Genomic DNA, 14,562 nt, shown 5'->3' with positions numbered 1-14,562 from the left:
GTGTGAAATGTGTTTTTCTGTTTGTTAAGAAACTATGAAATACAATGTTCTATCTTTGAGATGTTTATCTGTTCACTATAAAAAAAAAAAATCAATAAGTCATGACAACATATGTTTTTGCTTTAACTCATCAAAATAAGTTAAGCAATTTTCAACTTGTTTTTACAAATTATACAAGATTTAACTCATTTTTTAAGTCAGTTTAGTGTAATTTAAGTTAAAATGACTTAAACAACCAAGGGGATTGTACTTAAATATAAGGCAGCAACTAATTTATTATTTTTTTAATGTTTTTTTTAGTTATTTTTTACAGTGTATATCTACAAGGAGTCTGGCAACTGAATTTCCGTTTTAAGATGGTTTAGAGTCAGACTAACACAAACTCCACTTTTACTTTTGAGGACATTCCCTGTATTTCAGTATTCTGTCGTCTGAAATCCTACAATGCTAATGGTGATGGGTGAAATGTCTATGTAGACCAAAAATTATTTGAACTAAATCATTTCCCCCTCATAAGGCTACAATACAATAAGTGTTCTAAAAAAAGTTAAATAGGACTCCAATAATAAATGTTACAAATAATAATAATTTAACGATTACTTAAGTGTCCCAATGGCCTACTTTTTAGGGTCACTGTAAGCATCACTAATAACAATACACATTTTATACATGTATACCAAAAGTCCTCGCGCCGCTCTGTGCGCGCGCTCGCGCTGGATGAAGAGCTCTCGTATTTCTATTGAGGAGGCGGGCTCGGGCTTGTGCTCTGGTTCTATCGTAGGAATGTACCCGAGGTCTCCCAGCAGCTCCTGGACTTCCTAAAGATGGACACCTGGATGTGTGTGTATGTGATAGTGGGACTGCAGCTGTCCGGAAGCTTTGCGTATGACGGTAAGAGACCCATACAAACGGATCCTGTTGAGTCTCGCGCTCTGACCTTTAATCAATCAAAATGTGTTGAGCAGTACTTATCAAACTAATGCAAAGTTGTGCAAAAATCAGTGGAAATAGAGTATTTGTGCATCTGAGAGTTTGCCCGTGCTGTTTCTTCTTGCTTTTCTGTATTAGGTACAGTATATTTCAAAAGAGCTCAGAGTGTTTACGTGGACGCTTTTGGGGCTGTTTGGGGGGAAAGAAGGGGGCAAGTTTCTTAAATCCAGGGAAAAGACACTGAACTCTTTCATATGAAAATGCACTGATGACTTGTCACCAGTAGGACACTGCGCGCCCGGTCGAACTGCTCAATACTGATGGGACATATCTTTTGAATGCATCGTCTTTAAAATATCTGTGATTAGTGACACACAGTAATGTAATAATGTCTTCTGGACAGTAGGTCAGCAGTGTGCCCGAGGAGTCAGCAAATGTTTAATGGGATCATTTACAAAATTTCCAAGCATATAGAGCAGACATGTTCAACAGTCTTTTGTCTCAAGTCCTATAGTCTCAAAATCCCTTTTGGACTTCTAGCAGGACAATTAATATTAATTCCATGCACTTTTAATATTAAGTTTGTTCATTATCCTTCATTATCTATTTACTGCTATTTTTAGGCAGATTTTCAAGTGCCTACCCAATAGGGTCTTGCAGATCTAAAGATTGTGTTATTCATCATGAGTCATTTCCTTGGTTAAGTCTCAAGTCAATAGAATAAAATAGTAATCATATGATACAATGACATTGAATTTAGATAAGAAGTTATACATGCAAAATATGGAACAAGTAATAAAGCATCACTGAAGGTGTGTATTAATATGCTGGCGGTGTTATGCTACTCACTGTCCCTCAGGCTATGCTAAGGGGGCTATGGAGTCTGGGACTGTTATTTGGAAATGTGTCTGATGTTTTGATATGTTATTCACATTTCAGGAAAAAAATCTAGGATTTTTGTGTATCCAGAGCTAGAGACTGTCTACTTTTCCATGACTAGATTATGGTTGCTAAGCCTGTACCTGATGTCACTAATATATTCAACCAATTTGTATGATAATTTTAGGAATCTGTATAACATTTTAATCTACTTTGTGCTTTGGTTTATGTTTGATTCATCAGTATTGTTGTTTGTATCAGGCTGGTTGACTAAGGAGACTCTTTTGAAGTATTTGCTGTATATTAGTGAGAGCAAAAATGCATTTTACTTCCAGAAAACATTGTGATGAAGTAATGCGTTTATATTCCAGCAGAAGCAGTTCACACTTGCTTACATTCACCGTGTGCACCTTGGTCCCTTCAAACCTTGATGGTTTCTCACTCCAAGATTTTATTTGTTTAGAGAATTAATGAAAACAGAGTCTTGCCTGGACTCGCTTAGACATGCAATGTCTTGTTCTGCTGGAAACACAATTGAAAAAGCTGAAGAGATGCATGTGTTGTGGTGGTAGAACTAATTGCTCTAAATTACCAATCTCCATTTCGAGCACTGTTAGAGTGAGACCACGGCTGGGAATGTAATTCAATGCGGAATGACTGTGTGAGGTTGTCGTCCTGTCTTCGGGTTTTAGGTTGTGGTTGTGGTCCAGGCTACAGTTTGTAAATGCATGAGAGGTCCAATTTTCAAATACAACAGACCATCAGACTCACATACTGGCTTTATTTGCATGTGCAAAGTAAACGCCAGTAAAATAAATTATGCATTTTGGTAAATGACTTCAAACGATGTACATTGTTTATTCACAAAGACTGGGTGGCTATTTGTGTTTGTGTATTTTATGGCCTTGTGAACACAAACACAGACTCATGCTGGCTAAAACTTGAAGACATGTTACAAGATTAAGATTGAACAGACACAGACTGTCCACATAACACTGTCCTGACTCGAACTAGTATGAGTGAATGCATGTAGTTGTAAAACAGCCACATGTCCAAACTCGAATGAATTGAACATTCTGAGCTAGTATTTTTTGTCTAATGTGAATCAGTAGCTTTCAGAGATGAACTCTTTTGGATGTTGCATATGAGAGAGAGAAAAAATCATTAGTTGAGAATTTTTGACACTGTTGATGTTGCTTTATACACACATTGATGTGAGGGGACAATAGTTTCAAACTAAAATGTAAAAAAAAAAAAAATAGAATGAAGACAAAACTTGACAATAAAAGATTTTAAAAAGTCTAAAGGCTGTTTAGAGAGTGTAGTTTGAATATGTGGGCAGTTTTTGAAATATATTTAAGTATAAGCGTTTTAATACAGTTTATAGAGAGATTTGAAGGTTAAAGTGTGTGCTGAGTGGTTGTTAGCCAGTTGTTAAGTTGCTCTGGGTGGCTGCTAGGGTGTTGCTAAGGTTTTCTTTTTTTGTGGCTACAAGCATTTTTTCAGTGGTTGCTAAGGTGTTTTGGATGGTGGCTACTAGGTCAATGTGTGGTGGCAGATGGATTGATATAAACATAATTAGTCTGTAATTCCCCGTCAGTCTGTAGAATAAGGTTAACTAAACTCCACACACATAAGAGCTGTGAATCTGTGAGGCTGGAACTGTTGCAGACACTGAACATGGGGAGCCTGAGGGATCTTGCTTTCTTATGACTAATGTCTGCAAAACGTTCATCCAAATCCAGTTTTAAGCTAAACATTGTATAAATTGTGAAATCTTTTCAACAGAAGCTATATGTTTTAGTTGACAAAGTTTTCTGTAAGTGGAAACTCCCTTTGTTTGAAGTATATATAAAGCCTACATGTGTGTGTGTGTGTGTGTGTGTGAGAGAGAGAGAGAGAGAGAGAGAGAGAGAGAGAGAGAGAGAGAGAGAGAGAGAGAGAGAGAGAGAGAGAGAGAGAGAGAGAGAGAGAGAGAGAGAGAGAGAGAGAGAGAGAGAGAGAGAGAGAGAGAGAAAGAGAGCAATTCTAAGCCAAGTCAGTGAGTATTCTGGGTTACACAACGTTCTGCTGAGCTTAACAGAATGGAACAGGAAAACTCATCTGCCAAATGGAGCACACACACACCTACACACATGATCCCTGTGGAGTGTTTTCCATGATAGAAGTTGGAAAACTGTGGTCCTGTCTTGATTCACCTCTAGCTCTGCATTAACATTGTCTGTGTATGTAGGCTATGTGTTTGCTGCTCTGTCTCTCTCCCAAGTTCTTGTTACTGCATCAGAGGGAGCTTTGATCTAATTTGCTGTGTGATCAGCCATCCACTCACTTACACACACACACACACACACACACACACACACACACATGAGCCAAGAGAACAGAACTAGAGGGAATAAAAATGCGAATCAGCGTGAATGCAGCCTCTAGTTTTTTTTGTGTTTGATTCCAATCTAAGAGGGCAAAATGTGGGTAATGGAGTTTTCCATGATTTCTTGAAGCAGGTCTTGTTTTAAGTTTCATTGGAGTATGGATCACTTACTTTCATAATACAGTAAGTACAAGTCACCGAATTAGATGGAATAGAACACTGAAACCTGTTTCTGTTGGAGAACATTACTGTTTTTCCTGCAGCATGGTGGAGGATGAAATTACACATTGACTGTTGTGAAGGAGCTTCTGTTATGACACTGAATGTAAATAAGCAAGAAAAATTGGCAGCTACTAGTCTGACCTCTGAATAAAGCCATGCCAGCATCTATTCCATCTTGTCATGTTCCCCGTAGAGCATGTTATCCTAATATAGTGTCGTATGTTATTTTGTGTGGCTGCCATTTTCACTGCATCGCAACATGACACACTGTAATTCACTTCATTACCCGCAGGGGTCATTGTTGCATTTCATGCCATGTCAATAAATACAACAAACCCATTTCAGTGACAGCCTAGCTATGAAAGCCTGTTTAAAAATATAAATGTAAGAATAAAAAAAAGAAAAAAAAACAGTCACATGATAAAGATAAAGTAAAAAAAGTAGTGCAGTAGGCTACCATTGATCAAACGTTTGGGGTCAAGATAGATACGATTTTTTTTAGTGTTTTTGTCTTTTAACATACTGTTTTTGTCTCATATGCTCACCAAGACTGCAATTATTCGATACAGTAAAAAATAAATAAAAATAAATATAACTTCTATTTTAAAATGTAATGTATTCCTGTGATGGCAAAGCTGAATTTTCAGCATCATTACTCCAGTCTTCAGTGTCACGTGGTCCTTCAGAAATCATTCTAAAATGCTGATTTGGTGCTCAAAAATATTACTTATTATCAATGTTGAAAACAGTTGTGCTGCTTAATAATTTTCTGGAAACCGTGATACTATTTTTCCAGGATTTTTTGATTAATAGAAAGTTCATAAAGACAGTACTTTTTTTCATTATAAATGTTGTTACTGTCAATTTTTTAATCAATTTAATGAGTCCATGCTGAATAAAAATATGAATCCCTTAAAAGAATCGTACATTTTTGAACATTAGTGTACACAAATACCTTTTTTATTCTGAGGCTTCCATAGTTAGCAGACTGAACATAAAAATATTACAACAAGATATTACAACAAAAACCAAACTGTGGTTTGTTTTGTTCTAATATAGTCACACAGAATACAAATGATTCTAGTTGAACTGAATCTGAAATTCTGCGGTCATGCCAACTCTTCTTGCTTGTGCTGTCCTAAACTGTTTTGCAGGCTCTGGATACTGGCCATACACTGATGATGAAGATGTGCGACACACAGGTGAAAACATGCAAGGACATACTACATTAAATGCACATGTTGATCCCAAAAACCCATTACACAGAACTTAAACCTATCTTCTCTCAGTGAAACACTCTTACCACATCTTAACACACGAGCGCTGCTGTCAGAACACATACACTCACAACACAGAAGACACTACATCTCTGACTGCCTGCTTAGGCTTCAGGCCTCTGATTGCTTCCTCTTCTTCTGTGGCTGTGCTACTTTATCTTTGTTCACGTTTTCTCCATTCATGTCTGGATTATGCCAGTTGTCAAGGTAAGCTTTGAAGGCCGTGTTTTGTTATGACTCAGCGTCTTTCTTCAGTGCATTTGCGTACATGTGTGATAACGTATGTCTCATTCTAGGCGTGCCGTGGTGCGCCCCAGTGAAAGTCAAACATGGTCAAGTCAGCTGCCAGACACCACGCGGAGAGCGTTATAAGAACGTTCTGGGAACTCGCTGCAAGATCCGCTGTAAGACGGGCTATGAGATGCACGGCAGCAGCGAGATTCTCTGTATGGCCAGCAAACAGTGGTCAGGAAACTACGCCTGCAGAGGTCAACATTTACTGAACTCAATTATAAGATCATATTGCCTATAAATGCTGACGTGTTAACTCACTTGAATGATTCTATATTCTTGAATGGTTCTATATTTTAACACAACAATTTTACATCATGCATTCATCAATCAACTCATAATCACTAATTATTTGTTTACTTTTTTTTGTTTATTTACACTACCGTTCAAAAAGTTTGGAGTCAGTAAGATTAGGAAGTCTCCTATGCTCTCCAAGGCTGCATTTATATGATCAAAACTACAGTAAAAAAAAACCCAGTAAAACAGCAACCATGCATTGAGGCAATATTGTGAAATATTATTACAATTTAAAATAACTTGAATATATTTTAAAATGCAATTTATTCCAGTGATGGCAAAGCTGAATTTTCAGCAAAAATTCAGCAATAATAAAGCACTGTGAAATATTAGTTAAATGTTTTCTATTAATATATTTAAAAATGTAATTATTCTTATAGCATAATTACTCCTCTCTTTAGTGTCACATGATCCTTCAGAAATCATTCTAATATGCTGATTTGCTGCTCAAGAAACATTTCTTATTATTATCAATGTTGAAAACGGTTGTGCTGATTAATATATTTTTTTAGGATTTGTTTGATGAATAGAAAGTGCAAAAGAACAGCATTTATTTGAAATATCAATATTTTGTAAATGTCTTTACTTTCACTGTTGATCAATTTAATGCATCCTTGCTGAATAAAGGTATTAACTTCTTTTAAAAAATCTTACTGACCCCAAACTTGACTTTGAATGGTAGTGTCTTTTTTATGTTTTTATTAATTGATTATTTTTGATGACCAAACTTTAAATTCATTCATCTTTTTTGCCACATGCTGAAAGTTTGATTGTTGATTGTATCTATTTTAATTCATTTATTGATTTCCCAGTTGTTGCTTTTTATAATTCAATTGATCAGTTTCTCAAATGACTGATTCCTGAAGAAATCTCTAGTACTAGCCACAACCAGCCACATGTCAGTCAGCAGCTGAATGCCACATGGATTTATTTGGATTGACAGCAGTGATTGTCCATTGAAAATCCATTTTCACCAGGGTATGAATTATGTTTACAGAAGTCCGCTGTCCTAAACTGACCATGCCATCAAACGGAGGTTTTAAGTGTTCAGACGGGTCTTACTTCAACTCCCGCTGCCAGTTTTTCTGCTCACCAGGATACACACTCCGTGGAGTCCACAGCGCCACCTGCCAAAGCAGCAGAACGTGGAGCGGGGGCAACAGTGTGTGCCTGGGTGAGTGAAACAGTCATTGAGCACTCACTAATATTCATTTACAGATTTGGATTGATGACATAGGCCTAGTATTTAGGTGGTGAGGCATGTAAAGGTGCTTTCTGTCTCAGATGTGGATCCCCCAGTTATTAAGTGTCCTAATATAAAGGAGAAGACAGCTGAACCAGGAAAACTCACTGCCAAAGTGACGTGGGACACGCCAGAGGGCAAAGACACAGCGGACGGCATCCTAACAGAGTCAGTGAATCAGTTTTATGCTCACTCAGTTCAGTGGTCTTTATTCAAAAATATTTGACCCCTCAATGCCAAGATTGACCAAAGAGAATCAATGAATTCACATTTAATTCACATCTAATCACTGTCTAGATTCTTGTTGTGAGAAACCATTGTTGTTGTTGTAGTGTTATACTGAAAGGAAAGCCACCAGGCTCGCACTTCCCAGAAGGGAATCATAAATTATCATACACTGTGTTTGACCGTGCTGAGAACAAGGCGACCTGCAGGTTCAATGTTCGAGTGAGAGGTAAGTTCTTTAGTGAAATATTTAATGTTTGAAATCTTGAACCATTTACTCATGATTTAAGTCAAGTTATTATTTGAAATTGCTTAGCTAAACTAAGAGCAACTAAAAATGTTAGCTACAAAATATACATTTAAGCTCTTTAAGAAGGCAACATATATTTAAATATGTACAGCTGTGGTCAGAATTATTGGCACCCCTGGTAAATATGATCAAAGATGGCTGTAAAAATAAATCTGCATTGTTTATCCTTTTGATCTTTCATTCAAAAAATGAGCAAAGCTCCAACCTTTTATTGAAGTAAATGAATTGAAAGTGGGGGGGAAAATCACATTATGAAATAAATGTTTTTCTCCAAAACACGTTGGTCATAATTATTGGCACCCTTTTAATAATTACTGCCTTTTTTAACCTCTTTTTGCCAAGATAACAGCTCTGAGTTTTCTCCTATGCCTGATAAGTTTGGAGAACACCTGACAAGAGATCAGAGACCATTCCTCCATACAGAATCTCTCCAGATCCTTCAGATTCCCAGATCCATGTTGGCGCTTCTTCTCTTCAGTTCAGCCCACTCATCTTCTACAGGGTTCAGGTCAGGGACTGGGATGGTCACTCAGTGACACATTTTTGTGTTGATTTTGATGTTTGTTTTGGATTTTTGTCCTGATGGAAGATCCACGGCCCATTATCAGATTTCTAGCAGAGGCCATCAGGTTTTGATTTTTTATCTGTTGGTATTTGCTAGAATCCATGATACTATGTATCTGAACAAGATGTCCAGGACCTCAAGCTAAAAAAAAGGCCCACAACATTAAAGATCGAGCAGTATATTTAACCGTGGGCATGGGGTACTTTTTTATCCCTGTGTGCACCAAACCCATCTGGTGGGTTTGCTGCCAAAAAGCTCTTTTTTTAGTTTCATCTGACCATAGAACCTCATCCCATTTGAAATTCCAGTCGTGTCTGACAACTGAATATGCTGGAGTTTGTTTTTGGATGAGCAAGGAGGATTTTTCTTGAAACCCTCCCAAACAACATGTGGTGATGTAGGGGTTGTTTGATTTTTTTTAAGGCTTTTTGACCCCAAGGCTCAACTAATCTCTGCAATTCTCCATCTGTGATCCTTGGAGAGTCTTTGGCCACTCAAGCTCCCCCCCTCACCATGCATTAAAGGGATACTCCACTTTTTTTGGAAATAGGCTCATTTTACAACTCCCCCAGAGTTAAACTGTTCAGTTTTACCGTTTTTGAATCCATTCAGCCAAACTCCGGTTCTGGCGGTACCACTTTTAGCATAGCTTAGGATACATCATTGGAGTGGACAAGACCATTAGCATTTCTAAAAAAAAAATGACCAAAGAGTTTCGATATTTTTCCTATTTAAAACTTGACTCTTCTGTAGTTACATCGTGAACTAAGACCGACGGAAAATGTAAAGTTGCGATTTTCTAGGCTGATATGGCTAGGAACTATACTCTCATTCCTGCGTAATAATCAAGAAACTTCACTGCCGTACCATGAGTGCAGCAGGCGTAATGATATGACGCAGCGCCTGAAAATAGGCCACCTTCCGTCAATACAACGGAACTATTTTCAGGCGCTGCGTCATATCACTACGCCTGCTGCTCTCATGGTACGGCAGTGAAGTTTCTTGATTACTACGCAGGAATGAGAGTATAGTTCCTAGCCATATCAGCCTAGAAAATCGCAACTTTACATTTTCCGTCGGTCTTAGTGCACGATGTAACTACAGAAGAGTCAAGTTTTAAATAGGAAAAATATCGAAACTCTTTGGTCATTTTTTTTTTAGAAATGCTAATGGTCTTGTCCACTTCAATGATGTATGCTAAGCTATGCTAAAAGTGGTACCGCCAGAACCGGAGATCGGCTGAATGGATTAAAAAACGGTAAAACTCAACAGTTTAACTCTGGGGGAGTTGTAAAATGAGCCTATTTCCAAAAAAAGTGGAGTATCCCTTCAAGACAATATAGACACACGTCCTCTTCCTGGCAGATTCATAACATCTTTAGTTGATTGGAACCTCTTAATTTTTGCCCTGATGGTGGAAATGGGGATTTTCAACGCTTTAGCTATTTTCTTACAGCCACTTTCTATTTTGTGGAGCTCAACAATCTTTTGCTGCACATCAGAACTATATTCTTTGGTTTTACTCATTGTGATGGATGATTAAGGGAATTTAGCCTTTGTGTTTCCTCATATTTAAACTCCTGTGATACAAACAAGTCATAGCTAGACAATTTCATGTTTAGTCACCCTGTTGTGATAAAAAATGTAAATATTCTTGAAAATATACTTCAGAGATATTTTACTCATAAAAAATTCTAGGGGTGCCAATAATTGTGGCCAACGTGTTTTGGAGAAAAACATTTATTTAATTATGTGATTTCCCCCCCACTTTCAATTATTTTACTTCAATGAAAGTTTTGTGAATTTTTTGAAAGAAAGATCAAAAGGATAAATAATGTAGATTTATTTTTACAGCCATATATGAATGCGTGTAAGGTAATAAGTGTGTGTTATGTACACATTGTAGTGCGTCGCTGTACTCCTCTCTCTGTCCCTGACAATGGCTGGATGAAATGTGACAGTGCGGGTGATAATTACGGGGCCACTTGTGAATTCCGCTGTCTGGGTGGCTACGAGCTGAAGGGCAGCGCCGCCAGAGTCTGCCAGTTTAACATGGAATGGTCTGGCCTGGAGACTTCCTGTGCCCGTACGTAACACACATTAACATCTCACAAACAGTTTAGCCAGAGATATTCCTTGCATTAAACATTATACGCCCTTAAATGCAAGATTGCATAGCATTCCTAAATAAGAATGATGCTGCTTATTCTGGCAGAATATTTATATTTAATATTGTGAGGCAAAATGCTAGAGTAAACGATGACAATTTTCATGACAGAATTATTCACGTTATTCTTATGCGATTAAACCTCACAGTTTATGTAAAATTCATGATCTTACTCCTACTTTCCTGCCCTCTGGTGAATAACATCCAAATGATTTGTTTTATTAAAAGCCATGAATATTAATGTCGGTGTGCGGTCCGCTGCTGCGTTGTTGGACCAGTTCTATGAGAAACGGCGCATTTTGATCATCTCAGCCCCCTCGGCTGCCAATCACTACTACAGATTCCAGATGACTAATTTACAGGTACAAGATTAATATCTGCCTCTTTATTCTATTTGTTCTACAAAATAAAGCATATAAAGCTTAGTCGGAATGTTTTAAAGGAGTCATAATGTAGTATTAACTTTGATACCCACGCTCTATTACAGTCATTTCATGCCCTTCTAAAAAATAAAAATTGGAAAAAAATAAACACAGAGCTCGTTTGACCCTTATTTCTGAATGAATTATTGTCTCGCGAGATCTGATGCGAGGTTTTGGCTGTCGTGGACGGTCATTTTAATAATGCAAATGAGGGGCGCGTTGATTGGTGGCAGGAAGGAGGGGGCTTGACACCGCAGGTAACTTCAGCATATCATTCCAAAAAGAGATCATGGCGCAAGTTGTTAATGAACCCGACCTGGTCGCGACCTACGGGATTCAACCGTATATGTTTGAGCCAGACTCTGAACCAGAGCTGGAAACGGAAGAGGAACAACAGTCAATTGAAGGACGTCTACATCAACATGTCTCTGAATGGTAAAGACAATTTTTTTGACTGAGACATACATTAACATCAGTAACGAGCTAAAACGTTTTTTTTTTTGCTATTTTCTCCCACATAATTTTAGCTTTAATTTAATGTAGATTACATTAACGGAGATGTAGTCTACAGTGGTTATAGATTAACGTTTGCTATGTGTTGTTTTTGCCTTTTTTGACGTTGTGGTTTTTTAGATATTTAATAATTTTCATCTGCAGACATGTAACGTTATGCTTTTCTTTTATGTTTATTAATTCTTGACTGTTAAATTTATCTATCCTTATCACATACATTAACCGCATTAGTAGTTAGCTGCTGTTTGTTACACAAAATATAGTAATAAAAACACAGTCTTACCGTTTCAAATTCAGGCAAGTCCCTGATTGTTGGAATGACACCTTTTCCCAAACGTAGCTTCGATACCAACTTCGCCTGATATTGCCCCAAATTTGTAAAAGATTATTTTGTGAAATGTTTAGCGCAGACACCTAACGTTGAGCAAGTTGAGATGGTTGTTGGAACAGCGTAATTAAAAATAAATTTCATCCACTTGTCCCTTGTAGTTTGGTCAGTTTTGGGTAAAGAAAAAAGATTAGAATGTGGATTATGACAGTCAACCACAGAGCAACTCACGTGTGCACTACGTTTCTGCATCTTTCTTGACTGAATATGATGGGGAGAGGGGCAGGGCGGGCCTCCTCTGCGGTGTCCATATATGGTATATCCGGCCCCGTCTTGACGTCAAGTCGGGGGAGAAATTGAAATCTCGTATTTGAGTGCGCGTCCACGTTGGCTAGTTTAAGAACCCTGGGGTAAACAAACGCTTCACTTTTGAATATCGGCATCCCGGCCAATGTATAATCGTTAGTCAATCATAACATACATTGATTCTCATGGAAAAGTGAAAATTGCACATTATGACTCCTTTAAGGAGTTTTAAAAGCTTGACGTTTTAAATAGTTTTAAATTTGGAGAAGTTTTAAAAGCTTGAAGTTTTAAGTTTAAAGCAGAGCTGTAAAGTATTTTGTTCCAATCACCTGGATTTGCTAATTAGCACAGTTTTTCAGCCAGGAGATTAGTAAATTAGTGAAATCTGCTGGCTGAGTTCATGGGTGGAATAAACATATGGCAGGACCTTTACTTCTGACCCCTGGACTTTACACCTCTGGTTTAAAGTAGTTAGCTCAAAGTGTGTGTGAGTGTTTGTGTGTGTACTTGTACAACTATCTTTGTGATGAAGTTTGAGTTTTAAGGCTGGGACACACCAAGCCGACTGTCGGCTTTCGGGCAATGTTGGGCCGTTTTTGAGTGTCTGTCGGGATAGTTTTTTCGCTGTGTTCCGCTCCGTTGGCTGGCTCTATAGTCGGACGCCATCAGGATTTTTTGGGCTGATTCAGCATGTGGAATTGGCGTTGGGCCGCCGGTGAGAGAGAGAACTCTGATTGGCTGTTCAGCTTAGTGAACAGAATAAAAGCGAAAGTGATGAAAGCGAGCAAAAAAGTCAAGACAGTACAGACAGAAGGCTGTTATAATTTTAAGTCATCTTACCCGAGCATTCGAATGCACTAATATTTTCATAATAACATGAGGCGACTGGAATGAAAAACTGATTAGCTTGATTGATATTCAAAATAGTAAGCAAGCGCTGCTTTATTTACGGTTTGTATATCTGCAGTCCTAGTTTCGGTTTTCCTTTTTGAATGATGAGAATATACTATTGATACCTGCTGATATAGACAGTTATTTACTTATACGCAGGCACAGAACACACATGCTAGTTGACAGCCGCCTTTAAGTCCTTTTGGTGTGTTCAAGCGCAACTTTTTGGCCGAGACGCAGCCGACGAGAGGCGGCAACACAGTCAGCTTTCGTCGCCACTAGTTCTTTGACTTCGGCTTGGTGTGTCCCGGCCTTTAGACCATCGGAGGGGGGACAAAGAGAGTAAAGTGAGAACATTTTGACTGGTCTATACTTTCTGAGACCCCTTTAAAGGCCTGTTTGGGGGTCAAGACTTGGTTTTACAGTTAGGCACTTAGTTGTGATGTGTAGTGTTAGGGTAAGGAGCTAGAGATTGCATTGTGTCAATGAATGTCCTCACAAAGATAGATGTACAACAATGTAAATGTAAAAATGATGGTATAATAAATACATACACACATATTGCAAGTAAACTGGATGATCTGTATTGTGCAGCATGCTCAGTGTGGTCTGGACTTAAGGCATGTGACGGTGATTGAGCTGGTGGGGGTGTATCCAGTTCAGATCGGCCGCATCAGACACAGACTCATCCCTCCAGGGCTGGCTCTACAACTCAGGTACTTAATTACTCTATTTCAGTTACTTGATTACAGTGCTTGAAAGAAAGCTCTTAATGAATATTCTTTAAACAATGTTTTGTAGATAAGAACTTGTGAATTGCTCCCACTGGAAAGTACATCCTGATTCGCATCATTCTACTGAATGTGCAGTAAATGTGTGTGTGTGTGTGTGTTTTGTTTGTGTGGGGCAGGTTGCTGCTGCAGCTGTCTCAGAATTCCTTTAGCATGGTGCTGCTGGACAAACAGGGTGTAGATAAGCAACGCTACACGTTCCCCATCACAGCAGCAGAGATCTTTACCACCATTGACACGTTTCCCCTCCGCACTGAGGAGGCCATACTACAGAAAGAGGCTGGACAGAGCTGCTAGATGTATATATACAGTGCACATCATTTTCTACTGGGTATAAAGCAAACCACACTACAAGAGAGAGTCTGGATAGAGCTGCTACATCTTATATTGTAACATATATTGTAAACATACACACACGCACACACATCTCTCAATATGAATGCATGAGTGAGTCTTTGTTGTTTGTCTTTTTATGAGGTTCTGCTCTATTTGATTTGTCTGTTGTCTCTATTTATGTCAGAGTGGACGGTCTAC

General features: G+C 38.3%; 1 protein-coding gene across 3 annotated transcripts; it reads left to right on the top strand.

Annotated features, from left to right (window-relative positions):
- The first annotated feature begins 737 nt into the window (after window positions 1–737).
- Window positions 738–14,339, top strand: srpx (sushi-repeat containing protein X-linked). 3 transcript variants are annotated; one of them, XM_056260708.1, is made up of 10 exons: window positions 738–891; window positions 5,557–5,604; window positions 5,976–6,167; window positions 7,265–7,441; window positions 7,552–7,678; window positions 7,843–7,964; window positions 10,517–10,696; window positions 11,006–11,139; window positions 13,832–13,953; window positions 14,148–14,339. In XM_056260708.1, exons 1-10 carry the CDS (start codon window positions 825–827, stop codon window positions 14,323–14,325), a joined length of 1,347 nt encoding a protein of 448 aa, XP_056116683.1. In that variant the 5' UTR covers window positions 738–824; the 3' UTR covers window positions 14,326–14,339. The 3 variants fall into 3 exon arrangements, with proteins under 3 accessions (XP_056116683.1, XP_056116684.1, XP_056116685.1); XM_056260709.1 differs by lacking the exon at window positions 5,557–5,604; XM_056260710.1 differs by lacking the exon at window positions 738–891 and adding an exon at window positions 4,131–4,363 and having other exon boundaries at window positions 5,557–6,167.
- Window positions 14,340–14,562: the final 223 nt, after the last annotated feature.

The sequence above is a fragment of the Rhinichthys klamathensis genome, unplaced genomic scaffold (assembly GCF_029890125.1).
Source record: "Rhinichthys klamathensis goyatoka isolate OS25496 unplaced genomic scaffold, OSU_Roscu_1.1 h1tg000177l_1, whole genome shotgun sequence".
In the NCBI taxonomy this organism is placed as follows: Eukaryota; Metazoa; Chordata; class Actinopteri; order Cypriniformes; family Leuciscidae; genus Rhinichthys; species Rhinichthys klamathensis.
Note: the sequence above shows the minus strand (reverse complement) of the source record. Positions and strands in the feature narration are given on the sequence as shown.

Coding starts and splice junctions, on each gene's coding strand:
- srpx (XM_056260708.1), top strand. CDS start 825: ATGGACACCTGGATGTGTGTGTATGTGATAGTGGGACTGCAGCTGTCC. Junction 5,605..5,975: donor TGAAGATGTGCGACACACAG/GTGAAAACATGC, acceptor GTCTCATTCTAG/GCGTGCCGTGGTGCGCCCCA. Junction 13,954..14,147: donor GGGCTGGCTCTACAACTCAG/GTACTTAATTAC, acceptor TGTGTGGGGCAG/GTTGCTGCTGCAGCTGTCTC.